Genomic DNA, 27,794 nt, shown 5'->3' with positions numbered 1-27,794 from the left:
ACGTGGCTTGGGAGCATATGGTTTTTCTACCATGTGATGACATGTGATGTAAAAGAAACTTTTTCTTTTATTAAAAGTTTAAAACCCAGATACATCTCTTTTCATTCGCGTAGGAACTAAGTTATCAAGTCAGCAGTTTTTTAGTGGCCTTGATACAGACAAGAAATGCCACTACAATACTGTTATTAAGGGATGTTTATCTGATGTTTAATTTCCTGTGTAACAGACAATGTCTCTACTACTTATTTCCAAACAAAAACCCAAACATATTCATGACAACCTGAATAAACACAGAGACACTGGATTTGGTGTAATGCAAAAGAAATCTGCCCAAGTGAAGTCCACACAGCTTTGTTAAACTTCTGATTATGGGAAGCCTCACATGTGGAAGCATATAGCACAAAATTCAAATGAAAATGCAATAAAGAACATACTTTTTTAATTCAAGTTTATCAGCACATTATTTGAGTCATAATTAAAGTAAAAAGTCAAATATCCAATTATCAATTTTATTTTCATCTGAAAGACTGCACTTTATGTAACATAATTCAAAGTGAAATAAAGTGTGTTTGCTGTTTAAATTTCAAAAAATGGCCTGCTAACTACCGGACATAATTCAAATAAAAATACTAAGGTGAAAATGCAAAAATGAAATTAAAATTTCAATATCAACTTCAACAAGCACAATGTATGACATAATCCAAATGAAAAGGAATTTACATTTCATTAAATGACTCAAATAATGCTGCTACTTTCTTGAAATGAAAACATATCTTCTATATTGCATTTTCATTTTCATGTTTCATTTTTTAAGCTTTATCCTAAATACGCCTCCATACTTTCAAGCAGGACTGGACCAAACTGGTTACCTCATCTTCTTAATGATTGTTATACCTCCAAATATGACCATCTAAATAGCTGTGAGTGAATGATTACAATACTAAATGACATTAGCACAAAGAGGACTAGTCAACAAATCCAAACACTGTAGTAGGATACACACTAAGGACAAAAGAAGGCAGTTATGTTTTAGGAGAAAGATTTATTGAGCAACATTTCCAGCTTAAAAAAAATCAGGTCGTTGCACATCATTCATTGTATGTCTTGATGAAAACACATTAACAAATTGTGAGACATAAAAGCCATTGCAAACATAATGATTCTAAAGGCACAGGAATTTGTCATGGTTTTTTTTTACTTAAAAAGATGGAAATAAAAAAAAATTATGGCACTGAAACCAAAATGCAAAAGATGCTGGATTACATCAGCATTATTTTTTAACATAAATAGATCCTTAAATCTGTGAAAACGAATTTTAAATTAGAGCTAAGCCTCCTACTCTTCATTTTCCTCACCACTCTCCTCACAAGAGTCCATCCCAACCTCCTCATAATCCTTCTCCAGGGCAGCCATGTCTTCTCTGGCCTCGGAGAACTCTCCCTCCTCCATTCCCTCTCCAACATACCAGTGGACGAAGGCTCTCTTGGCGTACATGAGGTCAAACTTGTGGTCCAGACGAGCCCAGGCCTCAGCGATGGCTGTGGTGTTGCTCAGCATGCACACAGCCCTCTGCACCTTGGCCAGGTCTCCTCCAGGAACCACAGTTGGAGGCTGATAGTTGATGCCCACCTTGAAGCCTGTGGGACACCAGTCCACAAACTGGATGCTGCGTTTGGTCTTGATTGAGGCGATGGCAACATTGACGTCTTTGGGCACCACATCACCACGATACAGCAGACAGCAGGCCATGTATTTACCGTGACGAGGATCACACTTCACCATCTGATTGGCTGCCTCAAAGCAGGCGTTGGTGATCTCACCCACAGACAGCTGCTCATGGTAGGCTTTCTCAGCAGAGATTACCGGGGCATAGGTGGCCAGAGGGAAGTGGATACGAGGGTATGGCACCAAGTTGGTTTGGAACTCTGTCAGGTCAACATTCAGGGCTCCGTCAAAGCGAAGAGAGGCTGTGATTGAAGACACAATCTGGCTGATGAGGCGATTCAGGTTGGTGTATGATGGACGTTCAATATCAAGGTTCCTGCGGCAGATGTCATAGATGGCCTCGTTGTCCACCATGAAGGCACAGTCTGAGTGCTCCAGGGTGGTATGGGTGGTCAGGATGGAGTTGTAAGGCTCCACAACTGCTGTGGAGACCTGGGGGGCTGGGTAGATGGCAAACTCAAGCTTAGACTTTTTACCATAATCCACAGAGAGTCTCTCCATTAGCAGGGAGGTGAAACCTGAGCCTGTGCCTCCACCAAAGGAGTGGAAGACCAGGAACCCTTGGAGGCCTGTGCACTGTTCAGACTATAGATAAGAACAAGAAAAATGTAATGTAGTATCAGGTCTGGGTGCAAGTCTGTGCAGGTATTTAGGTTACAGGCTCAAGACACAAGATGCTGATTACATGAAGACATGTTAAAAAGTGTGTGAACTTTTTAACTTTTGACAATAACTTTACCAGTTTGCGAATTCTGTCCAGGACAGAGTCGATGATCTCTTTGCCAATAGTGTAGTGTCCACGGGCATAGTTGTTTGCTGCATCTTCTTTTCCTGAAATCAGCTGTTCAGGGTGAAAGAGTCGACGGTATGAACCTGTGCGAACCTCATCTGGGAAATGAAACAGAAACAGACAAGCAGAAATTATCCAAAAGTTGTTACTAACAGCACTGTATCACAAGGTGTTAATACCTCGTACCAAAAAACAAAATCATATCACAACCAACCAATGACAGTGGGCTCCAGGTCAACAAAGATGGCTCTGGGGACATATTTTTCAGCCCCAGTCAGACTGAAGAAGGTGGTGAAAGAGTCGTCTCTGGTCTCTTTAGTAGTGGGCATTTGGCCGTCCGGCTGAATGCCGTGTTCCTGACAGTAAAGCTCCCAGCAGGTGTTCCCCATCTGGACACCAGCCTGGCCAACGTGGACTGAGATACATTCACGCTGGAAGGGAGGACGACAAATAGGTTAACATGAAGGAGGGCTGGGAGACGAAAAAGAGAGAAAGGACTGTATGTTCTACCAAACAACAAGTCGCTCCTGAATATGATCAGGTTTTCCACATAAGCCCTGCAATTCAAAGGGTTCAAAGGCATATCTCAGAAACTGTGCCAAATGTTTAAAGCTGGAGTTCTTTGGGAGGAAAGGTGGGGTGAGTAAATTCCAAAGAACTGGCAAAATAGATTTACTGCAGCTGTCAGTCGATGTCATGTGACTGTCTGAGCCAGGCTCCTGATCTAAAACGGAGATCAAGTTCAGAGAACAATTTAACCATGCAGTCCTTGAGGATGTCCCACATAAAAAGACAAGACTACTGAAATGACCTCACAACAATACTTGATCTAAGAGTAGCTTTACTGTAAGAGGAAGGATGCAGTGTGAAATGCTTTTTATATTTGTTGCAGTGTTGACACGTTTTTGTTTTTATTTGCATGGGCCTCAGAAGTATATGACTGGATGGACATTTTCAATAAGTGCAGAGGTTTATGAAGCATATTGTGGGAGAGAGATGATCAAATTGCCCAATTAATCAAGTAAACTAATTTTTCCATGTTCTTGGAGAACCACAACAGGTGTAGTCAGAGCAGAGGCCTGAGGCACAGAGCAAGTTTGGGCAATACAGACCTCAGACATACCTTCAGCCATGGAAGAATTTACTTTTCTGATGATATAAAAGTAGTCCTCCCTCACATTCCCTTAATAAGACAGACTGCTTTTTTGGCAATGAGCTTGTGTTGACAGGTATGGTATCTGATGGATTAGTCTGAAGTCACACATTCCTGTCTGGCTTGTTTTCCACTGATTAAAATGTATTATATGAATTTATACATCATTGTCCACACCTGGCCAGAATAATCACTATAGCTCGTTTACAAGCTGACAGACACTGAAATGAGTCTGTTATCAGCTTAAACAAAGACTTAACACATTTTCTTGATAAAAAATATTAATGTTTTGATCGTGAAATTCAAGGGTTGCATAACTTTATGTCACATCATAAATAGGGATGGGTACCAAATTAGGTACTTTTATAGGTATCGACCAAATTTTGTCAAAAGTATCGGGTACCGATTCATGTAAAATCAAACGGTACCATGTTTAGGTACCTAAATGCATCCTTGTGACTGCGAGGGAGTGGAAGAGTGGGTGATTTTCCATGCTGGACATGAACACAGCATTGTAAGGTTATATAATGAAGAAAATATATGTTAAACTGCAAAATATATCTATATTTTATTATTAAAGAAATGTATATTTTTTACCACATGCCACAAAAAAAGTACAGAAAATTGGTACTGTTGAGTACCAGTACCGATTGCCAGGTACCGGGTATCAATACCGTATCGTTTCAAATGTAAAAGGTACCCATCCCTAATCATATAACAGAGAAAACTCTAATCATGCCATGCAATCAACTTTCCCTGTTTCAATAATCAGGCAAAGTAAGGGATCTTGTGGATAAGATATGGGAGCTTTTAGTTTATCCTGTTCTCTCAGTTAATTCATGTAGGTCAAAGGAATATTTTTAGATTTCCTCAATACTTCAGCAGAATCTGTGCACAGCTGAGGTGACCTAGGTTTCCAGGTTAGCAGAGCTCTGTGCAGCAGCTATTTTAGGTTCTTCATGCTAACCTGACACCTAGCAGCAGAGGCTGACTGTTTCAGTAAACACTGACTGGCTGGCTCCAAAATAGTGGTCACTGCTGACGTGCAGTTTACACCTGATCATTTGGAAGCGTCCTTCACCTTCTTGTTTACCGGCTTCCTCTTCACGTCATGTTGAAACTTGAATGGTGTTTTGTTATTTATTGTTGTTATTCGTCATCACTTTGTGTTTGAGTAAGTAACTGCCACAGGCAGGGCGCTGTCAAATGCCAAACCTTCTTTCGTCTCTCAAGAACCTGTCAGGGTGTGTCTGGATGACAAAAACAACAGCATGTCAGGGTGTCACCAGCATGAACTTGAGAATCCAGTTTTTACTAACTAAAGATGTTTGCTCTGACTACTCAAGATCCTATCTGAGACCGAGATTTAAAGTGAGCCGACAGAGAGAGACAACATGGATTCTGCCTCTATGGACATAATGTACCACAAACAAGAAGTGAGACTAGATCATTTAATAAAACTTTGTCCACACCCAAGTTTACATGTTTGTACATAATTATACTTTAATGATGAGATCCTAGTCTCATTATCAAACACTGATCAAGTTATGAAATTTGAAAGCAGCAGGCCAAAGCTAATGGTGCCACAAACTTTGTTGGGGTGTGACCTATCCATGTGTGTATCCTTTCATGTTTATTTTAAACTGTGAACACAAGTAAAGATAAGAGGTCAGTCCAGCTGAAAATCGACAAGCTCAGGATGGAAAAAGTCCAACAGTAACAGCCTGAGGCAAATAGGTGGGGCAGGAGAGGACTAGATGTGTATTGCACGCAATTTTAAAAAAGTGGTTGACTGTTGTGACATTTCTTATTATGACTGCAGCTTTTTTTAAGCCTCTCTTTCTAAGCCATCAGGGTGTCACGCTTTGACTGAATGTGACTTGTACCCTTTTTGTGCAACAGGCCTAGATTATGCCACGTATTTGAGGGAAACAGCCATGTGGATTGACTTATGATCCTTAATCTACAAATTTCCCAACCCTTCCTTGAGCATATTGGATCCTTTCAGCTTTTTGAACAAGCTCAATACCAACTGCTCAACTCAACTTCATGCTACGTTGCTAACGTCAGTTTATGTTAAGACTTAGATATGCCATGAACAATATCTGGACTTAACTTTTGTGATCAGAACTGTTTGACAAGGGTGGTTTTACTGTAGTAGTGTACACAATGACACCATTTGGTCATTATAAGAGGTACTGGCAATGCTAACAAGCTGTGTTTATACTACTGAGCAAACAGACCAAAGATTAGGCTCTGTTTGGGTGCTGGTTCCTGGCCCTGGAAAACAAGACTATAACACAAAGTTATTGCAACCAACTTCATGTGGGAGGGATTAGGTTTTTAGTCCGATTTCTCTTATGATTACGAAAAAGCATGTGACTTTACTTTCCGCTCTATGAAACAATTATTGCATTGTTGGTTTATTTGAAGTGGGCATGCCAGAGCTGTGGTTTAGTGTCTGTCACTTTTATTCATTGCAGTTTGAATTTGGAGGAAAAAGCTCCCTCCCACCTAAGAGAAAAGGAGAGAAAAAAAGGCGCCTTGCCTCAATCTGTGCTGACTTGTTCATAGTTGTGTGAGACACACCTTAATTCCTTGCGAGGACCAGTCACTTTTTACTACATTTCCCAAAGGAGTAGCACATTTAAACTAAAATTAGATTTTAAAAAATGGCTCATTTCTCAGAAAAATAAAACTATAGAATGTTTTGTGCCACTGAATATATTTGTTTTTCCTGCTGCGCTAAAAACGAGAACTAATCATCAGCACCTGCTCTTCTAGGCCAGCAGCCAGCTCAGCTTTACTGCCAGTCAGTGTCTATTTCTGACTTCTGAGTGCGGCTACAGGAGCGCAAAGGAAGCAGTTCACAGTTGCTTCATCGCGCCACAATCTGACACATTTCTGACACATTTACATCCTGAACATCCGCGGGCGTGTGACGTAGTCTGAAAAAGCCGCCACATACGTTTGACTTTCTCAGTTATGAAAGATAAATAAACGGAACTCATCATAGAAAACTTGTCTTCCACTTAAAAAACAACTACACTCACCATTGTGGCTTCTTAGCAGAGATTCTTAGGAAGGGAAAGTTGAAGTTGTCTTTAAAGTTGCCGCTTGCTTCTCACAGCCTCCTTCTATGTGGACCCAGTGAGTAAGTAATGTCAGGTGGGCGAGGAGTTATCACGCTATACTCAGCGGCTAACCCCGCCCACCTGAAAACTGACGTGAACGCGCCCCGCGAACGTGCAGGAAGAGCTCTGCTGAGAAAAAAATGGCGCAATGGGAACTGGATGAATGTTTTCACTTGTGATTTCTGTGGCCTTCAATGAGTTAAAACCTGGAGGGTGGCTGTTACTGTTTTTTACACATGGATCTGAAACTACTTAAATTGAGATTTCAAGACAATATGTTTTTGTCATCTTTATCATTAGATAGATAGATAGATAGATAGATAGATAGATAGATAGATAGATAGATAGATAGATAGATAGATAGATAGATAGATAGATGGATGGATAGAAAATCTTCCCTTGACTTTAAAGTTGTGAGAACTTAAGTTTAGAAAATGGCAACCATTATAGTGAATATTTTTTATGAACCTGAGTAAATAATTGTTTTTGCTTTAGCCTCCTATTTATTTCTAAATACCTTTCAGAGCCCCTTTGCTGTTGACAGAACCTGTTGTTATTACATAGATAAGATTAATATGTGTTTTGCATGATGTTGTGTGCTATTGTGGAAGACAAGGAGAGCATGGAAAAGGTGTGGCTACAAGAGCAGGTTAGTTTTGCCCCAGCCTATTGACTAACAAATGGAACAGTCTTCTAAAGCAGAATTAGAGTATATGTAACAGGAAGTTCCTCGAACTAATTCAGTAGTGTGTTAACTTAGAGTTTCCTGTTTGAAGGGGGCTAGATATTCATAACTACTCCCTGTAAAGGCCCACATTTCTGAAACTTGACATTTCATGGTTACTGCCACACACTGTGTTGAAGTGCAAATAAACCGCTCTTTTTCTTTAAAAACGTGCAGTCTGTGCTGATTCTGGCGCCTCCTTGTGGCAAAAAAACAAACAAACAAACACTCTTTTGCTTTGCAAATCTTGCAAACAAAGAAGCCATGGTAGTACTGTCCTTCCAAAAGAAACAAAAATTCATCCTGTTTTATTTCATTCTGCAATATGCCCATGGACAATATAATGTCTGTCACTCAGAAACATTTGCTGTTTAATGCTGTTCCTTCAGTATGTTCAGGCATATAAAATGTCAGATATATTCACTCTTATTGCTAAGGTTCTTTTCAACTTTTATATTGCATCACAGCAAATCCTTTTTTTTCTTTCTTACAACCTCTTATCCAGACTGCTTTTAAAACTCACTGTTGTGTTCCTGGCCCATCAGGACAAAACAATATTCTTAATTTTCCTTCTTGCTGCTGACTCACCCCTGGGTTTAAGACTGTATGTTTACAGCTCCATCCAGTGGTGGCAGGGGAAAACAAATCAATAAACAACCTTCTTCTTATCTTGCTGAAACTTGCAATTCCTATTAACATCCACTCTTGGGTAAATTTTGGATAGGCTTATTTTGAATACTTTGTGTTTGATTTTGTTCTACTGCTTTTGTTTGTTTGTTTAATATATGCCAATGATTTATCTGCCTACCATACTTATCTTAAAAACAAGACCTTGTTTATGGATCCCAGAAGATCCAATCCTGCCTAATTTATGTATTCAAAATCAGTGTATTTATTATGCTTAGGCTTGCTGCCAAAGATCTTGAGAAGAAACTTCTAAATAAAACCTTTCCCAGACTGTTACATTTCTAAACGTAATGCCAGTGTTCCTATTTGAAAGCTAGAGGGCACAGTTGCTCCACTTTCAATAAGCTGGAAATACAGATGGTGCATGTGACGGCTTAGTGTGTAGTTTTTTCCCCCTTGTATGTGAACAGTAGCATACTGTCTGGACTTACTGTATACAGTAAGCTCTGGTAGTATGTTCCTACTCACCTTTAAGCTTTCTTATGTTCCAGCACTGGCTGGGAAAAGGATTTCATGCTTTGGTTTGAGATGTTGTACATACCCATGGGGAAAAAAAGGACAAGTAGTTTTTAAATTTTAACTCCATACTTACGCCTTTGTTCCCTAACCACTGGGCGATGAACTCTTTTTAAATAATCCTTTTTGTCTGTTTCCTTTTCTCCTTTGTTACCTGTTTGTAAAGAAACGTAAAGGTCCAGTGCATGGGACCTAAACTGCAAAACAAAAGAAGTGGGACAGAGCTTTGTGACACAGACTACACCTACGAGTGCAACGTATGAGAGAGAAGGACAGGGAAGAGATATTTTTTAGTAAAATTAAACGACACTTGACATTTTGTTCATAATTAAAGAAAATACTCTATCTGATATGAAACAATTCAGGATTGCATTAATGTTAATATGATACCTCTAGTTTTTAAACACCATGCATTTGCAGAATAGATAAAACCAACATTTTTTATTTGCCCAACCGGAACTTTTGTTGAGACAATGGTACATTGTGAGCTGTGTGATTATGAGCCTGTTTATCAGAATTGTAACTGATGAGTCTCACAGCCTCAGGAGAGAAATTGACCTTAAAAAGGAGCAGTAGATACTCCAGTTTCACCCTGCACTAACTGCCAACAGTCGGTCAAAGTGATAGCGTTGAGTTAGTCATTAATTTCTCTTCAGCCTTCAACACGTCCTTCTTTCCCTTTATGTGTGGGAAAAAATTGAGCATACAGTAGAAAACTACCAGGGAAAGTATTGACATGACATTTGTGAATGGAGAAGCTGCAATGTTTTAACTTCAAACAAGAGATTACACTAAGTCAACAGCTCCTAGCAGCACTGCATGCCTACTGACCCTGAAAGTGGTCTGACTTGTTTCTAGACCAAAGCATTCTGCCTTTGGGCTACTAGTACTGCATCACCTGGTTGGGTTACTCCTGCCAACTGAAACGGGCCCCCCTAACCCAAATTCACTGCCACCAAACTGAAACTCATTGCTGAAACCAACAACCCTGTATTTTACTCTCCTCAGGCTTATAAACTTGAAAGAGGCCTTTTGTTCCTTACTGTCACACTATGTGGTTGACTTTTATAGTAGAAATTATAAAACTTCTCCGGAAAGGCTGTTGCTGCGTACTCCATTCAGTCAGCTGATTCCTAATGAGGCAGTTCTCATGTTTTCTATTTTGAAAACAGCAGTAGTTGAGCTAGTAATGTTTATTGCTTTAGAAACACTGTCCCTTCATTTACTTGTGCTTTTACGCATTATTTCACTGAAAATGGAGTCTACTATATTTTCAACATACATCCATAAATCTGTGTATTTATCAAATACTTTCAAATTGTATGAGCCTAGACAAATCGCTTCAGCCAGATATATAAAATTATGACTGCAACCATTCTCAAGTGTCCACATATTTGTAACATACAGACATGAAACAGTCAGTATAAGAAAATAATAAAACCACACAATAGAATGAGTAATCTATTTACTAAAATTCTTATAAATGGTTTCAAAGATCAATCTGCTATATTCAAGAACTCGGTGTAAGCAGTTTAACATCAAGTGTTTCATTATTCCCAAGTGAAACTGCATTATCTTACCTTCCTCTCAGCTGTGTTTACTTTTGAAATAATAGGTGCACATACACACCCCTGCAAAGTTCCCACACAATGATCAGGGCGGTGACCTCTTTCCACATTGTTCTTATTCTCTTAAATGGATGATCTTATCCTGGCTTCATCAGTGAGTTCTCTTATTACAGCTCAGATCAAATCACTGTTCACCTTAAACTGCAGGTAGCCTATAAAAAAGCAGAGTGACACTGTCGTCTCCAGCACTACATCTTCTTTCCGATACCTGAACGTTGGAGAAGAGAGACAAACTATGGTAAGACATGGCTCACTGACAAGACATCTGTCTGCAAATTATTGCATTAAATTCAATTTTATTTATTCAACAATGCTGACTTTCGAAGACTTACTTTGCAGCGTGAATGTATCTCCATCCATGTGGGCCAAGCTGGGGCTCAAATTGGCAATGCATGTTGGGAGCTGTATTGCCTGGAACATGGGATCCAGCCAGATGGACAGATGCCCTCAGAAAAGATGACTGGAGGGGGTGATGACTCTTTCAACACCTTCTTTAGTGAAACAGGGGCTGGGAAGCACGTTCCAAGAGCCATCTTTATCGACCTGGAACCAACTGTCATTGGTAGGGTACCTTTTTTAAAACTGATAAATAAGGCTAGTAAACATTTATACAGACGATGCATTTATCTATATTAGAAAAAAGTTTAAGACTTAACTTCAGAATCATTCTGTTGATATATCTGTGGGTCTACATTTTTACCTATCTTCCAGATGAGGTTCGTACAGGAACCTACAGGCAACTGTTCCACCCTGAGCAGCTGATTACAGGAAAAGAAGATGCTGCAAACAACTACGCCAGAGGACACTACACCATCGGCAAGGAGATCATTGATCTGGTTCTTGACAGGACTCGTAAACTGGTAAGTGTATCTGAAAGAAAATGGGTCCAGACATTACCAGTGCTTTTCTTTTGTTCAGTTCTGAATAATTAATGAATTGATTTTCAGGCTGACCAGTGCACAGGTCTCCAGGGCTTCCTCATCTTCCACTCCTTTGGGGGAGGCACAGGCTCTGGTTTCACCTCCCTGCTAATGGAGAGACTATCTGTGGATTATGGTAAGAAGTCTAAGCTTGAGTTTGCCATCTACCCAGCCCCCCAGGTCTCCACAGCTGTGGTAGAGCCATACAACTCCATCCTGACCACCCACACCACCCTGGAGCACTCTGACTGTGCCTTCATGGTGGACAATGAGGCCATCTATGACATCTGCCGCAGGAACCTGGACATCGAGAGGCCCACTTACACCAACCTGAACAGGCTCATTGGCCAGATTGTGTCTTCAATCACAGCCTCTCTTCGCTTTGACGGAGCCCTGAATGTTGACCTGACAGAGTTCCAGACCAACTTAGTGCCATACCCTCGTATCCACTTCCCTCTGGCCACCTACGCCCCGGTCATCTCTGCTGAGAAAGCCTACCATGAGCAGCTGTCTGTGGCTGACATCACCAACACCTGTTTTGAGCCAGCCAATCAGATGGTGAAGTGTGATCCTCGTCATGGTAAATACATGGCCTGCTGTCTGCTGTATCGTGGTGACGTGGTGCCCAAAGACGTCAACTCCGCCATCGCAGCCATCAAGACCAAACGCAGCATCCAGTTTGTGGACTGGTGTCCCACAGGCTTCAAGGTGGGCATCAACTATCAGCCTCCAACTGTGGTTCCTGGAGGAGACCTGGCCAAGGTGCAGAGGGCCGTGTGCATGCTGAGCAACACCACAGCCATTGCTGAGGCCTGGGCTCGTCTGGACCACAAGTTTGACCTCATGTACGCCAAGAGAGCCTTCGTCCACTGGTATGTTGGAGAGGGAATGGAGGAGGGAGAGTTCTCCGAGGCCAGAGAAGACATGGCTGCCCTGGAGAAGGATTATGAGGAGGTGGGAGCTGACAACATAGAGGAGGATGATGAAAATGAATATTGACTTTCTAAAGTCATTCATTTAAGCCAAAGTAAACAAGTGTTTGTTCTTAGTTTGAAATAGTTATTCACTTTTAGGGGGTTGGGGAAAAATAAATGAGTAGACAAACATTTCATTTTCATCAATGCACTGTTTTTTTTTACAGCTTCAACGGGTAATCAATGTTAAAATGAGAAAAAAAAAACTCATAATGTCTTAAGGATTACTTTCAACAGGTTGCTCCTTGTGGTACTTCAACACCCACCCTTGGTAAACTCAAAATACAATCTTCACACTCTTTCATGTAAACAAACCACTGGCTTTAGTTTCTAAAGGAAAAGTTCAAAAACTTTGTGTATGCACTTGCACTGTTCTTCTTTTTCCTTGCTTTGTGTGGAATCAAGCTGAGAAACAGGCCAGACCCTCTCTTTTGTGCACCTCCCCCCCTCTGTACTCTCCCATGTGGAATGTGTGTTATGAAAGGGGTCCTATGTCAGTTTCTATATACCATTCAGCTGTGACTCTGTGAGAGCGGGAGAGAGGGAACTAACTGCCTTACTCGGTGACTGGTGTTGTTTGTGTAGCTCATACTCAGACAGTGGCCTGCAGCAACAATGTGATCCCGATATGCATGATTCATAGCTGTGGGAGAAAAAGAAGATTGTTAACAAAGTTGTAATAGAGAATTACAGAGTACTTGCCTTGACATTTTGTGAAAGTTGATTTTCTTCTGAACTACTACAAAAGCACATGTCCTGTATTCTTCATGAACAATAAAGATCCTCACAGAAGCTTTCCATATTCATTCTGTGTGAATATTCATTTACTGATTAAAACACACGGTAAGTTATATAAGTTAGAGTGTGGGTGCAGAGATATGCATAAAATAAGCATAATGATTCAACCCACAGTCGTAGTAAAACGCTACTAAATGTGATAAGTCTTAAGGGGTGACTGGTTTCCTACATGACTGCTCTGTATGCAAATAATCTACCTCTGATTACTGCTAGCCCCTGACTCAAACATGCAGAGAGAAACAGGGTAATTACACAGACACTGACTGAGGGTTATTTTTGCAAACACAAGCTTCCAGTCTCAAAGTGAAAGACAAAGCAGATCAATATAACGGAGGGTTATATGACACACAGCTTTAGGGACTTTTCCTTTTTTTTCTTTTTGAACTGCTGCTCCCTCCCGCCAATGAGCAATGCAGCTGCTTGCTGTGGTTTCCTGCCGGCCCCCTCCACATCCTTGCCTATATAAGCCCTGACTCTCCCTCTCCTCCGCACTTCTGCCTTGGATCTGAATCCTCAACGTCAGTCGAAGGACAAGCAGCAAAAATGGTGAGTAACTGCTCGGCTGATGACGTAGTCTGGAAATTTCCCTCTCTCCTTTTTTCCTTCATCTGCCCTGCTGTTGCTTACATTTTATCTTTCTTGACATGACACAGATTGGTCAGTTATACTCATTTAATGCTTATAAGGCCTCTGCTTGTGGGGGTTTCTGATAAAAAAGATCTTTGTCTGCTTATATTTGATGAAACTTTTTAGGACATGTCTGTTGAGAATGCAGAAAAGAGGAATGAACTAGAATAGCTACATATGGCTACAAGGCCTTTTGAGCCAATTCCCTTATCTCAGACTAACTAGGTCAGATGCCATACAACTTTATGAGTTAGTCTGCTTTATTACTTTATAACTGTATTCCTAGCAATAAAGTAGAGAATGACTTGCAACTGTGTAAAAAATATAGTCTTTGTTCAGGATTTAGTAATCTAGACTCAAAAAGAGTGATCAGGGATATCGTGGCAGTGGGGGATGGACAGATAGAACAGAGAAAAGAGGAGTGGTCTGGCCCAGGCCATATGAGTAAGTTGGCAGCCATTTTGCAGCTGTTAGGAGATTTTGGTCCGAGAGAAATGTGTGTAGAGAGAGGGGGAGAGAGAGAGACATCCCTCACTGTTACAGGGCCCTATGCAGCTGGACAGGATGGGGGAGGAGAGCCACAGAGAGGGGGAGGAGATGAGGAAAGGGAGGAGGTACAGGATGGAGAAGAGGGGGGAAGACTTTCCCATAAATTTCAACTGTGGCCTCCCCGTCTGTGTCAGAGGTTCTTGGTTTGTATGCTAATCTGGTGGCATTTCCTGCCTGCTGTTTCTGCATTTCCACCACAAAAAAACCCATAGGGCAGACTCTGGACTTTTAATAGCTTTCATTTAAATGCTGGCTTGGTCACTGGGCGTGGACTTGGAGCAGCTGAAGCTTTAAGATTTTGCTTTGAACACAGTGTTCTGCAGTCACTGTGTCTTGCCAATTTCCTTCCTGAACCTCACACCCATCAAACCAGAAAATGGCGGACAGGAAGTTCCAAAAGAGCACAAGAACAACAGATAACCAATTTAAAAATAAATAAATAAATCTACCCATCATCATCTCAGCCTTTTGAGCATCAAAATAACTGTCTTTAGCATTTCCAATAAGTTTTCCTGATAGTCAGTTGTGCTCACTTCAAAAGGACTTATTTAATAAACATGTGGCCATTATCACATACCATTACGCTCTACTCAACCACCCTCTCACTTTTCTCTCCAGCGTGAGTGTATTTCTATGCATGTCGGCCAAGCCGGAGCCCAGATGGGCAATGCCTGCTGGGAGCTGTACTGTCTGGAACATGGAATCCAGCCGGATGGACAGATGCCCAGTGACAAGACAATCGGAGGGGGAGATGACTCTTTCAACACTTTCTTCAGTGAGACAGGGGCCGGAAAGCATGTTCCCAGAGCCATCTTTGTCGACCTGGAACCAACTGTCATTGGTCAGTTCTATGTGTGCTGCGTCAAATGAACATGTGCTTTAGCTCTCATCAAATAAATGATTTCAAGATACTTCATCACAAAGTAAGAAACGGTGGTACCTCATAGACATCAGCTCTTACTCCTGTCACCTTATCCTTTCAACAGACGAGGTGCGCACAGGAACCTACAGGCAACTGTTCCACCCTGAGCAGCTGATTACAGGAAAAGAAGATGCTGCAAACAACTACGCCAGAGGACACTACACCATCGGCAAGGAGATCATTGATCTGGTTCTGGACAGGACTCGTAAACTGGTAGGTATTGAAGAAAAGTCTTTCAGAGAACTGACGTTGGAGTAGGCCTTTTCCAATTGCCATGAAACACATATCCTCAGTAAAGCAGAACCCTCAGACCTTTTTTTAACAGATGAAAAATGGCAAGAAAGTATGATTCATTTTTACAGACAAAGACCTGACTTGTGACTTCTCATGTGATCCCTTTAGGCTGACCAGTGCACAGGCCTGCAAGGATTCCTCATCTTCCACTCCTTTGGTGGAGGCACGGGCTCTGGTTTCACCTCCTTGCTGATGGAGAGACTATCTGTCGATTACGGAAAGAAATCAAAACTTGAGTTTGCTGTTTACCCAGCCCCCCAGGTCTCCACAGCAGTGGTAGAGCCATACAACTCCATCCTGACCACCCACACCACCCTGGAGCACTCCGACTGTGCCTTCATGGTGGACAATGAGGCCATCTATGACATCTGCCGCAGGAACCTGGACATCGAGAGGCCCACTTACACCAACCTGAACAGGCTCATTGGCCAGATTGTGTCTTCAATCACAGCCTCTCTTCGCTTTGACGGAGCCCTGAATGTTGACCTGACAGAGTTCCAGACCAACTTGGTGCCATACCCTCGTATCCACTTCCCTCTGGCCACCTACGCCCCGGTCATCTCTGCCGAAAAAGCCTACCATGAGCAGCTGTCTGTAGCTGACATCACCAATGCCTGCTTTGAGCCAGCCAATCAGATGGTGAAGTGTGATCCTCGTCATGGTAAATACATGGCCTGCTGTCTGCTGTATCGTGGTGATGTGGTACCCAAAGACGTCAACTCAGCCATTGCAGCCATCAAGACCAAACGTACCATCCAGTTTGTGGACTGGTGTCCTACAGGTTTCAAGGTGGGCATCAACTATCAGCCTCCAACTGTGGTTCCTGGTGGAGACCTGGCCAAGGTGCAGAGGGCCGTGTGCATGCTGAGCAACACCACAGCCATCGCTGAGGCCTGGGCTCGTCTGGACCACAAGTTTGACCTCATGTACGCCAAGAGAGCCTTCGTCCACTGGTATGTTGGAGAGGGAATGGAGGAGGGAGAGTTCTCCGAGGCCAGAGAAGACATGGCTGCCCTGGAGAAGGATTATGAAGAGGTTGGCACTGACAGCATGGGAGAGGAGGACGAGGAGGGAGAGGAGTACTGAAGAGCCAAATGTTGCCTGGGCTTTGCCATCACGCATTCCAAGAGTTATCATAAAAGTTCCACATTCCCAACAACACGCTGATAACATGTGATGGTGAAATGACAGTATTACCAATAAAAAAAGTTCCCAAGAACCTTTTACATGAGCTTGTGATCATTTGTTAACAGGTCCAGTATAACTTAAAAGTCCATTAAAGTTTTCTGAACTCCACATAATATTAAAACTCACAGCAAGTCAAAACGATTGATAGGCTAAAAGAGCCATCTTGAATTTTGAGATGACTAAAAATTGTATTACTATTTGAAAAATTGAGATCATCATTTGTAGATATGTGGTGGCAAATATTTGGCACATAAGGTCCTACCTATATAGAACTGAAAAAAAAAAAAAACAATTAAGCACCATTGGTACCTAAGAATTTGATAAGAGTTTGCATAATATTGAGAAGTGGCCATAAGTTTTCTTATAGCATATTGTTTTGTATTATTGTTGAGCTGAATTCGTTAAAAAAAAAAAAAGAAAAAAAAAAGGAAATTCTGATGAAACACCCTGTGCCAGTTTCTCCCAGTCACACAAAATACAATGGACTGTGCGGCCTTGTTTTTTGTCTTACCTGCAGTTGTTTTTATTAGCCACTAGATGGCTGTATTGCGACAACAGACAGTGAGGTGGCGTCCCCAGAGTAGGCCAAGACCAAACTATGACAGTGCAAATAAGGAAGGGAAAGCAAACGTCCTGGTCAGTTACATGGTCAAGTAATGCAAATATTGTCCGAACACTCAAATGTAACTCTTCAAAGTCAGAAATTAACTTTACTTTATTTCATACAAGAGTTTTGATCCTCTCTTCGTTGTACTGTCACTCCTATAGCCATAGGGATGGAGGGATTCTCGTCCTTTACTATAGAAATGGCACTTTGGCTACCAACTCCTGTACTTTTATTTTTCAGATACAGTGAGTAACAATGGAACTCTGGTAATGAACTATTCCCCTGTGTGGCATATTCATAAAAATATCATCAAGGAAGCAACAGTGACTTAGCCTACATTTAACAAGATTGGGACATTAGCTTGGCTGTTCAGTGAACTCATAGTGTACTTAAAGAAGACTAGTTTTGCAGATTCTGTTATTAAAGGATACAACTTAGAAAAGTGGGATACCTTTGAAGTGAACTCGGATAGGTCACTAATTACTGCATTAGCAACACTGTGATTGGATTAATTTTTTGTAACCCGGTTTGCTCATGATTTATTTAATAACGACTTGAACTGATGTGCTCAACTCTTGTGGTTAACCTAGATATTCAACACAAGGCCTAATTGTTTTGGCCCAGCCCATGGAGAGTAGTTCAGCCACATTATCACAAGGTAACAGGCGGGCGTCAGGCAGGGCTGGTCCGGTGACGTTGCCGCACACTGGCATGTTCTAGACGCTCTATTTTCACTCCCAGTTGGGAGTGACGCAGCGCGTGAAGCTTAGCCCAGCTCACAAGCCAGCAGGAGCTAACCCTCCGCTTCTTTTCCCCGGTTTGGACTGAGGTGGACCGCTGAAGCATTACAGTACACAGCAGACATATTGTGCCAAGGCGGCGGAGGGAGAGAGGCCGAAGGAGGAGGCTGTCTGTGCCGCTGTCACGAAGAGAGGGAGGGGGCGCATTCCATTCCAGAGGCACCGCTATCTGAACTAATTCATTGTTGATCCGAACCGGTGAAGACACTGCCCCACACGTTAACCCGAAACACGCCGACGGTAAGTACATAGCGTTCCGTGGCAGCAAGAAGTTATTGCTATTCACAGTCTGTGGTCACTGCAGTTACTATAGATGTTAACTTTCCTATGATGGGTAATGAGTCAACCGAAACAATATCAGTTAAATGCTTACCCATGCTACGTAGACCGGACTGAGTAGAAAGAACACCTGTCCTCTGCATGTACATCTGCCTGTGTTTGTAAGTTTGCGTAGGCCCACTGTCATGTCAGCAGCAGTTGTCAGATGCCATGACTCTAGAAATAACATAGTAATAATACTTGTGTGAGCACATGGGTGCTCCCGAGGGGCATTAGAAAGTTAAGTTTAGTCATTTTACTCCAGTTTGGAAGTCCCCTCCAGGTCCTGATCTGTAGAAGTCCACTTAAGGGAACAGAATGATAGCTAGCCTCTGTCTGTGACTGTTCCGAAATGTTGCACACAGAGTGAGCCTATGCTTGTTTAAAACCTCACAAGTATCCTTTAAGTTTGAGTTACTTATTGGAATTCAAACAAAGAGATTTGTAATGTTCTTCAATAACATCAGAAGCAGAACAGGTGTCTCATTGCAGCCTGATCATGAACACAAATAGGTTGAAAAATAAACAGACGTATTTGGTAAAACAGTTTTTATGTTAGTCTGTTTTGGAGTTGTCTTCCAGACAGAATGCAAGTCCAAGTTTGGCTATTCCTCTAACAGCTCCTGGCCTTCGTCTGTGGCTGAATAAATAAAGAGGCCAGAGGTGTCTGTTCATTTACTTTAGGGCTGGTTACTAAGGTTGACAAAGGTCTCCACGCATTTCTTTATCAGACCAGTTTGCTTTATGCATAATTTTTGTCCAGTCAGAGCTGAGCACACTGCAAACGACTGACAATAGTGTCCTTCTCTTTCAGGATTGGTGTAAGAAGTGACGGGAGGCAACATGGTGGATTACTATAATGTCCTGGGAGTGTCTAAATCAGCCACTCAGGACGATATCAAGAAGGCGTGAGTACACCCTTTTCATTGATTGAATTATTTATTTGGGTATGAGAGACTCAGAAGACTGTTTTTAACTGGGTGCTACCTGTTTTTGTTGGTAAGGAAAAATGTAAGTGTGCCTCAAAAAATTACTTGACAGTTTCTTGTTTTTTGGGCCTTTTGCTTATGACTGTATTGAAAAAACACTTTGCATATTAGCTCTCATTGAGTTCCATTTGAAAGGTTCCAGGTTTTTCAGTGACACAGATGTTTAGACTTAAAGCTATTAAAAAAACATTGGTTCTTGTTGTCATCTTTGTCTGTGTTAGCAAATAAAAGTTTGCTTGTTTTTCAGGTATAGAAAACTAGCTCTTAAATGGCACCCTGACAAAAACCCAGACAACAAGGAGGAAGCAGAGAAAAAGTTTAAAGAAGTGGCTGAGGCCTATGAAGTCTTATCTGACAGTAAGTCAGAAAAATGTATCCTCATAGTCAAATATTTGTCTTTCATGTTGGCTGATCAGGTGGCTGGTGGTTGCTTTATTTAATTGAACTCTTAAATTAGACACAGACATGTTTTGGTGTTTATATATAGTTTTAAATTATACTGTTCTCTCTTTGTGCTGCAGAGAGTAAGCGTGATGAATATGACAGATATGGAAATGACAGAATGAGATACACAGGTAAGACTTGTGGCTATAATTAATGGTATAAGTTTACAACATTTTCTTTATCTTTGCATTTTCATTAATTTTTCTTTTGTCCTCTATCCAACACCAACATCTCAACTCTCCAGGTTCCTCCAGCTCAGACTTTTCCTCAGATTTCCCAGGATTCACCTTCACATTCCGCAACCCAGACGAGGTGTTCAGGGAGTTTTTTGCTGGCCAGGACCCCTTTGCTAGCTTCTTTGGTGAGTATAATACATACACAATAAAACAGATGCATGGCTGTGTGAGTATTTTGATATTTTTGCTGCATCATTTAATGGAGTGGAATTGTATTTTTCACTGACTAAGGAGAGTAGAAACTGTAAACTCCTTTGTGTATCTCCTTGTCTCATCCAGATGACTTCTCATCCTTTGGAGGCTCCTCCTCTCGCCTGGGCCCCAGTCGCTTCTTTTCTTTTCCTTCAGCAGGAGGTAAAAAGTGTTAAACTTTCAGTGGTATGTTGCAGGAAAAACACAGTGGGCCTGATTTATTCAGATCCCAAATAACAAGTGCTAAAGAAAAAAATTGCAGGTGCTATTAGTTTGGTTGTTGCAGGTTATCTACTAAGACTGTGTGTGCAATTGATAAAAGGTGCAAACCACCCTCTTTAAATGAGGATTTAGCGCACACTACCTGCTGTCACCGTGGAGAGTTTGGGCGGAGTGGTTGTAAACAAAAAAGAAGTTTAAAGCAGTGGAGGTGGAGAAATCAGACATATGGGTTACAGGCTATCGCACAGGAGGTGAGAGCTGTGTTCAGCGTGGTGCCCGCCCTTGGCCCATGGTTGGGCACACAACACAGTTGGTCAGTGCTGTGAGCGTCAATGCCTTGGCATCAGTAAGGAGGTCATCCAGTGGCAGTGGTCTTTCAACTGAGCCACCAGTGAATGAAGGAGGGAGATGAATGTTCATGGTGGAGACCAACAAAAGCTAAAAAATGTCATTCTTGGATAGCCAATCGGTAACCACTAAATTTGCTTCTAAGAGTCCAAATATGTTGAAAGGCACACAGAAGATTCTCTTTCTGTCTCCCTCGTCTGTCATTGCCTCCTTCAGTTGTTTGTAACGCTGTGCCGGTTTGCACCTGCCTTTCCAACGTGCTAAAAGTAGTCGCAAAATCAGCAACCGCTAGCAATTTCAGGTTTGATAAATCACTTTGCAGGTGCTGAATAATTACAGTAGCATCTCCTCCTCCAAGAATTTTACTATACATTCTACCTATTCATAAAAGCAAACATGCTAAATGGATTGCACACACTATTTTGCTCATTTAACAGGCGCAATTGTTAGTAAGCTTTGCATGTGCTATCGTGTTTGATACATGCAAACCCTTAGTAGATCAGTATCATGGTAAAAGTGAACCAGACATCATTAGATATTTTGTGAGCACAGTAAATTTAGTAAAAAAAAGGTGACACCTCATAGTTACAGGTGAATTTTTGTCTCTTTATATTCTAGCCAATGCATATGTACATCTTTCTCTAATTTCTATTTCTGGTCTTTTCCCCTTCTTCAGCTGATTTCACCTCCTTCTCTTCTTCTATGGGTGGTTTTGATGGGATGGGCAACATGGGTGGAGGGACGGGCAACTTCAAATCAGTATCTACCTCCACTCGCATTGTGAATGGCAAACGCACCACCACAAAAAGGTATGCACCGCTTCCTCAAGAAAGTTATATGGGTAGTTCTGTTTTTTAACGTGACTTTTACTTTCCCTGGATCTGTCATCTTATGATTTCAAGTTCAAAGCTGGATTGAAATCATGTTAACATTGGTCACCTTTGCGCTGTTGGCCTTATTGGAGAAGTATCTCATGTTGAAACTTTTTTGGTGCCCTGGCTGTTGGAAAAATGTGCACTTAAAATTATTTTTTTTGCCTTTCTTCTTATTGTCCTGCCTTCAGAATAAAAGAGAATGGACAGGAACGAGTAGAGATTGAAGAAGATGGGGTTTTGAAGAGTGTCCTGGTTAATGGTAAGAGCACGTATACGAAATGGTGTAATTCAAAAATATGATGATGGATAAAGTTTTATTTTAATTTCTTTTTGATTCCTTTTTTTGTCAGACATACATCTCAACAACAAGTCCACAATTACTTAAAATTTATTGAAGAAATTAAAGGGGCTGTGAGAAGTTTCTGAAAAAGTGTCCCCTGTAGATATATGCTCCATAATAATCAACACTTTAAAATGAGATTATTAGTGGCAATACAGCTGATTCCTAAATGGTACATCTTAGCTTCCCCATCGTGTCAAGCAGGATCGGACTGATTCACAACATGTCCAAGTCTATAACACCACGCTGGCTAATGAAGTTTAGTAGTGATGAGAGAGATCTGTGTTTTTCTCTGCTGAAAACGATTTCTGTGATTAATTTTGTAGTGATGGTGGACACTGGAGCCTAACTGTCAGACAGAAAAAGGACAGAAGAGCAGAAGTAAGATAAACAGGAGAGAGCTAAAGCACAAGCTAAAGGCTGACACGGGAGCTAAACTGTTTAGTGCTAATGTTGATTCCAACCCACAGTCAGCAGTTATTCTGCAGTGGTCTGTTCAAACTTGAGAGTCTATCAATAAAATGAAGAGTGAGGTTACGTTAGCTCTGATTGGTAGATGACTGGCAGACACATTACAGACATGTCTTAGAGCCTCTGATTGAACGTTTTCTTGTTGTCACATTTCGAACAACAGCGCTACATATGTGTTGATAAATACCTTACCTTATTGTGTTGTATCTGGTAAAAAGGTGTCTTGAACAAAGAAAATTTGTTTTGAAAACAAGATCTAATCTCATTTCCTAAACAAACAAACCCCTTGTTGAGAGGCATGTCTTCACGACAGTGTGCGTGAGACTCCAGGCCAGAAGGTGTCACTGCAGTCTCATTAAAACAGATCCTCCCCACAGCATCTTTAAGTATCACCATGTGTCAAGTATAAGTGGTAAAACTACAATAGATGGAAGCTAGATTAGCTTTTCAGAAAGTCGTCATGCGATGGTTAACTAGTATGTTTTGTGTGTGTGTCTGCTGTACCCAGGTGTGGAGGATGAAATGGCCCTGGCGCTGGAGCTAAGCCGACGAGAGGGACAGCCTGGTCACACGCCTCAGAGGCCAAACATCCAAAACAGACCCGCCGACTCACACACTACATCCACACATCGCTCGTTCAGCTCCGCGCCCTTCTACAACTACGAGGTCGAGACGGACAGTGATGATGACGAAGATGACGAAGACTTGCAGATGGCGCTGGCATGCAGCCTGTCAGAAATGGAAGCCGAGCAGAGAGCAGCTGTTACCGACATCATATCAGGTGCTGTGCGTGAGGGCAAAGCTATGACTAAAAAAGGTGGTGGCAAACAGACACGTGTCATTGTTAACACTACAACTGTTAATGCGGATGGTAGTAAACACACGGTGTCGATGAAGGTGGATGACAAGGGGCAGTTTAAGATGGATTCAGGGGCAGAGAGTGGGTGGGAAACTGGGGACAAGGGGGAATCAGACTCTTCTCCTGAGTCTCCTACAACAAGCAGCAGCACAGCACAAAGCCCGAGCAGTGAGCAGGAGTCTGAGCGGGCCACAAAAACCAGCGAAGAGGGCGTGAAAAAGAAACACAAGTGCGGGTGTACAGTGAGCTAATTTGCTGGTTTTCTTGTGCCTTCTTCTGTATACTTACCTCAGTGTTGTGCCTACAGCCAGACTCTAACGTAATGTGATTTACAGACTCTTTTTTTAAGCCTCACCTCACCTGTCTTCAGGCTTTCATGCAGTTTGAACATCATAACAGATGAGCCACGTTTGACGGGTTATTTGTTGGTGCTTTGCTGTGGTTTTGGGGTTGACTGCCAGCTGAGATGTATCCATATATCCATGTCTTTTTCGGTGCCAAATGATAACTACAGTTAGCTCATGAGGAGCGAGTTTAGAGAGCAATCTTTTGTCTGCTAAACATGCGAATCAGTGTTATGTTTGCAGTGCAGCACACAGGACAGTAGATGAATGTTTTCTGAATGTTAGCATACGGTGGAGTGAGATAAAAGGGATTTGAAGTGGTAAAGATAGCAGTGATTAAAATCCCATCAAGGGCATATTTTATCTTGTACATTTGTTATTGCAGCAGTTAGTTGAGACTGTGCCACGGAATTTTCTCAATCTGACCCTCTGGCAAAGGGAATGTATGAGATGTGTGTCACGCTCAGCTCTAGTAAACAATAGATTAAATGTAAAGGACGAGGGCCACAGAACTTTCTCTGTTGATTCCATTCAGACTTATAACACTTTGAATGATCCGTTTACTGAATAAATGACTCTACTTTCAGGAATATGCAGCTCAAACAAAAACAAATGCCTTTTAGAATCATGCAGGCTGGCTTAAAAAGCAGGTCTTAGTTTTAACACATGTACTTATAGAGAATAAATCAATCTCTAATCAATGCACTTTTACAAAATTGTAATAATCATGTTTGATCAGATTTTAGAAGGTACATCAGAGTATGAGTTGACACTATGCAGGTAGAAGTAATAAGTGGAATATTTTTTCGTCATTCAATAATTTAGTCCTAAGTTAAAAATATCCACATGACTTTTTAAAAATATTTTTGTATGTATTTTCTTTTCAAATATTCCAAATGAACAGAAATCCAGAAGTCAAATATCAATCAAAGCAATGGCGTTTTACTCCAGGGTGGAATAGGGTTTGATCCTTTATTTTTTGCTGCACCAGCATTCCAGCCCACCATTCCATCTTTAGAGGAAAACAGTCAAGCTTTAAAGGATAAGTTCAGTTAATACAGCTTTTACATTGTTTATAGAATGAAGTAGAACAAAATACTCACCCAGAAGGCTTTCCTGATCCAAGCAGTGCTTCGGGAGATATTTAGATCCAAAATTGTGCAGTGGACGTCCATATAATGGGATCCATCGTGGCATAGACAGCGCCGCTCCTAAAACTGCATTAATCGTCCAAAAACTCATGACTTTCACCAATATTCCATCATGGTCCGCTCCGGGTTAGTCCTCTGCTGCAGTCTGTGTCACTCCAGACAGCGCTGTGTGGCTATACTGAACCCTGAACTGACGAAGACTTTGTTTACGATTGCCCCTCCACGCATGCGCAGTACTCTCTGGAGAGCTGACTCCACTTCCTCCTTTTTTTGAGGGGCAAACGTAAACAAAGTCTTTGTCAGTTCAGAAGTCAGTACAGCCACACAGCACTGTCTGGAGTGACACAGACTGCAGCAGAGGACTAACCCGGGGCGGACCATGATGGAATATTGGTGTTAATGCAGTTTTAGTAGGGGCACTGTCTATGCCCCGATGGATCCCATTATACGGACGTCCGCTGCACGATTTTGGATCTAAATATCTCCCAAAGCACTGCTTGGATCAGGAAAGCCTTCTGGGTGAGTATTTTGTTCTACTTCATTCTATAAACAATGTAAAAGCTGTATAAACCGAACTTATCCTTTAAGGTCGAGGCCGGACGTGTTGTTTGGTTTTGTCAGAATGGGAGATGCTGTTGCTTCATTTTGCTTCTGCCATTTGCGCCTCTTATGTTTCACGTTTTGTCATATGTGCAGTTTTATGTTCTCATCCCATGCATATGTGGCACTTGATCCATGCCTTTGTACTATTAGGAAAGAATTGACATGGCGACCATCAAAGTTTGTTTTATATAAAGAAAAGATGTCTATGATGTAAAACAGAAAAGAAAAAGGCAGGGAAGCTTTCATTATGGGGTGCTACTAACTTCATTTAATGTGATTTCTGTTGGGTCTGTGGAGTACAGCACAAAATAACAGAAACTGACAGTTCTTATACACAATATGCTGAAAATATGACTGGTGTGTAGAAGGGATCACTTTCATTACTGTTTACTGACAAACCGTTAACTAATGTCACTGATCACCGGTAGTGTTTGTTCCTCTGAAGACCTTTTTACGCTGCTCACAGTGCACAATGATTGTTTATGGTTGTCATTTTGTATATTTCATGAGTGCCTCATTGGTTTTCATTACAGGAGCTGTGCTGGTAAAAAGACAAGTACAGTGATGAAAACATATCGCCAGCTAAGAAAAATCAAATTAAATGGACACTGTTTATCATTTTTCTTTCACTGCACTGTAACTGCATGTTGAGGGGACGGACGGAGAAGCAGATGGTTTCCCTGGTTTAGCCTGTATTATTTGTATTTCATTGAAGTGCCATGTGTTCTTTTCAGAACAAATAAAGACTGAGACTAACAGCAGCAACATTTTCACATTGTTTTTTTAAGAATATGGCAGCGGTACACATGCTCCTTGCATTTTTCATTTCAATGTTTGATGTCTTAACAGACATGTTCTCCTGAACATTTGATCTTACTTTTCCTGCTTCCTGTTTCAGACTCAGACTTCAAGGCCTGCACAAGCTAACCCGATTGCTGCTCTGTGCCATAACCCTGGCATGAGGTAAAGAGAGTGTGAACCTCAAGCACCCAGACTGATTTATAGTCATTCCCTCTCCTGCCCCCTTAGCCCAAGACCAACCATCTGCCATAGACGACACATTGATTATGGGTAATTTTCTAAATGCTTAAATTTTAATATGTACTTGTACGTCTATTTTTACAGGTCAATTCCCCATGATGCACTTCTCTCTTTCTGCACATCAAGGCTCCTACTGACTGACAGACACTTTAAACAAAGACTATTTAAAGGAAAATGTGTATATTTTATGTATCTCTGTGTGTGTGTCTTAGCTTATTATGGAATGGAAGACTGGAAACAAATGATCTCTGCATTATTTTGAGCTGTTTTAGCTGAGGTTACATTTTATCCTTACATTAAAACAGATGAATGAGGCAAATTGCAAAACGCTTCTTGATATACAAGGCAGAGAAAATAAAGTTTTTTCTGCTGAGTGCTCTGTGTCAGTTGCTGTTAGTTTTGATCAGGGATCTGCAACCTGCGGCTCTGGAGCCTCATGCGGCTCTTTAACTCCTTTGCAGTGGCCTCTTGTAGCTTTAAAATAAAATTATTGAAATAAAGAATTTTAATTTTTTTGACGGTTAAAGACATTGGCTCCAAATAAAATCATGCGTCAACATTTTGCTAAATTAATTGTGCATCACCTCTTGCAATAAAACTGTCAAACAATTTTTTTTTTTTTGCTTGTTTTTTTTTTTTTTAACTTTTCAAATTTAGGAAAAAAATCCAAGTTTTTAAAAGATTTTGCAAACTTTTGGGTTTTGCAAATCTTAAAATTTTTGGCAGTTCTGTAAATTTTTGCCATTAATTTATATCTATTTCTATTTTTTTTATTAAGTAAATATTTGAAATTTTTTAAAAACATAACATTTTTTTAAATAACAATTTTAGATTTTTTTTTGCACATTTTTGAAACTTCAAAATTTTTGAAAATTTTTCCAATTTATTGAAATTCCATAATTTGTTGCACATTTATGAAATAAACAACAAAACGGTTTTTTTTTTTCAAAAAGAAAAATAATGAAAATTTAAAACATTTAAACTAAGATATGTAGAATTTTATAAACAAAAAAAACTTCTCATTTTGATAATTATTAACTAGATTTTAACTATGTTTAAAATTTTTATACACTTTTTTGTCTTAATTTTGAGGATGAAATAGATTTTGTGGCTCCCGAATAACTTTAATACAGGTTAGCTGTGGCAACGTGGCTCTTATGAAAGTAAAGGTTGCAGACCCCTGGTTTAGATAGATAATAGAAACTTGAGAGATTTTAAGGGGAAGTGACAACAAAGTATGGTGACATTGTCTAAAACCTTTAATAATGATCTGACTGTCGACAAAAGACAGACAACCTGGCTAAAAAGTGCCTAAAATATTTTAA

The 27,794-nt window shown here is 41.0% G+C and overlaps 4 protein-coding genes across 5 annotated transcripts; 3 read left to right on the top strand and 1 right to left on the bottom strand.

The window, feature by feature from the left end:
* Window positions 1–1,067: 1,067 nt before the first annotated feature.
* Window positions 1,068–6,877, bottom strand: LOC141808345 (tubulin alpha chain-like). Its single transcript, XM_074694895.1, has 4 exons — window positions 6,722–6,877; window positions 2,730–2,946; window positions 2,465–2,613; window positions 1,068–2,310 (listed from the first exon to the last, which is right to left on the bottom strand). Exons 1-4 carry the CDS (start codon window positions 6,722–6,724, stop codon window positions 1,336–1,338), a joined length of 1,344 nt encoding a protein of 447 aa, XP_074550996.1. The 5' UTR covers window positions 6,725–6,877; the 3' UTR covers window positions 1,068–1,335.
* A 3,906-nt stretch (window positions 6,878–10,783) lies between these two features.
* LOC141808579 (tubulin alpha chain-like) lies at window positions 10,784–12,291 on the top strand. Its single transcript, XM_074695244.1, has 3 exons — window positions 10,784–10,919; window positions 11,069–11,217; window positions 11,305–12,291. Exons 1-3 carry the CDS (start codon window positions 10,799–10,801, stop codon window positions 12,274–12,276), a joined length of 1,242 nt encoding a protein of 413 aa, XP_074551345.1. The 5' UTR covers window positions 10,784–10,798; the 3' UTR covers window positions 12,277–12,291.
* A 1,175-nt stretch (window positions 12,292–13,466) lies between these two features.
* On the top strand, window positions 13,467–16,660 carry LOC141808300 (tubulin alpha chain). The gene is made up of 4 exons (XM_074694831.1): window positions 13,467–13,595; window positions 14,844–15,066; window positions 15,212–15,360; window positions 15,550–16,660. The coding sequence occupies exons 1-4, from the start codon at window positions 13,593–13,595 to the stop codon at window positions 16,525–16,527; spliced, it is 1,353 nt and encodes a 450-aa protein (XP_074550932.1). The 5' UTR covers window positions 13,467–13,592; the 3' UTR covers window positions 16,528–16,660.
* Window positions 16,661–17,881: 1,221 nt separating this feature from the next.
* dnajb2 (DnaJ heat shock protein family (Hsp40) member B2) lies at window positions 17,882–26,795 on the top strand. Of its 2 annotated transcripts, XM_074695688.1 has the most exons (11): window positions 17,888–18,276; window positions 19,169–19,262; window positions 19,591–19,700; window positions 19,865–19,918; window positions 20,032–20,148; window positions 20,303–20,377; window positions 21,462–21,594; window positions 21,849–21,919; window positions 22,980–23,252; window positions 26,327–26,391; window positions 26,554–26,795. In XM_074695688.1, the coding sequence occupies exons 2-10, from the start codon at window positions 19,198–19,200 to the stop codon at window positions 26,353–26,355; spliced, it is 927 nt and encodes a 308-aa protein (XP_074551789.1). In that variant the 5' UTR covers window positions 17,888–18,276; window positions 19,169–19,197; the 3' UTR covers window positions 26,356–26,391; window positions 26,554–26,795. The 2 variants fall into 2 exon arrangements, with proteins under 2 accessions (XP_074551788.1, XP_074551789.1); XM_074695687.1 differs by lacking the exons at window positions 26,327–26,391; window positions 26,554–26,795 and having other exon boundaries at window positions 17,882–18,276; window positions 22,980–24,730.
* Window positions 26,796–27,794: the final 999 nt, after the last annotated feature.

This window comes from Halichoeres trimaculatus, unplaced genomic scaffold (assembly GCF_033239565.1).
Source record: "Halichoeres trimaculatus isolate MK-OKI-2021-1 unplaced genomic scaffold, fHalTri1.1 fHalTri1_scaffold_19, whole genome shotgun sequence".
Lineage (NCBI taxonomy): Eukaryota > Metazoa > Chordata > Actinopteri > Labriformes > Labridae > Halichoeres > Halichoeres trimaculatus.
This window is presented reverse-complemented; position numbering and strand designations above follow the sequence as displayed.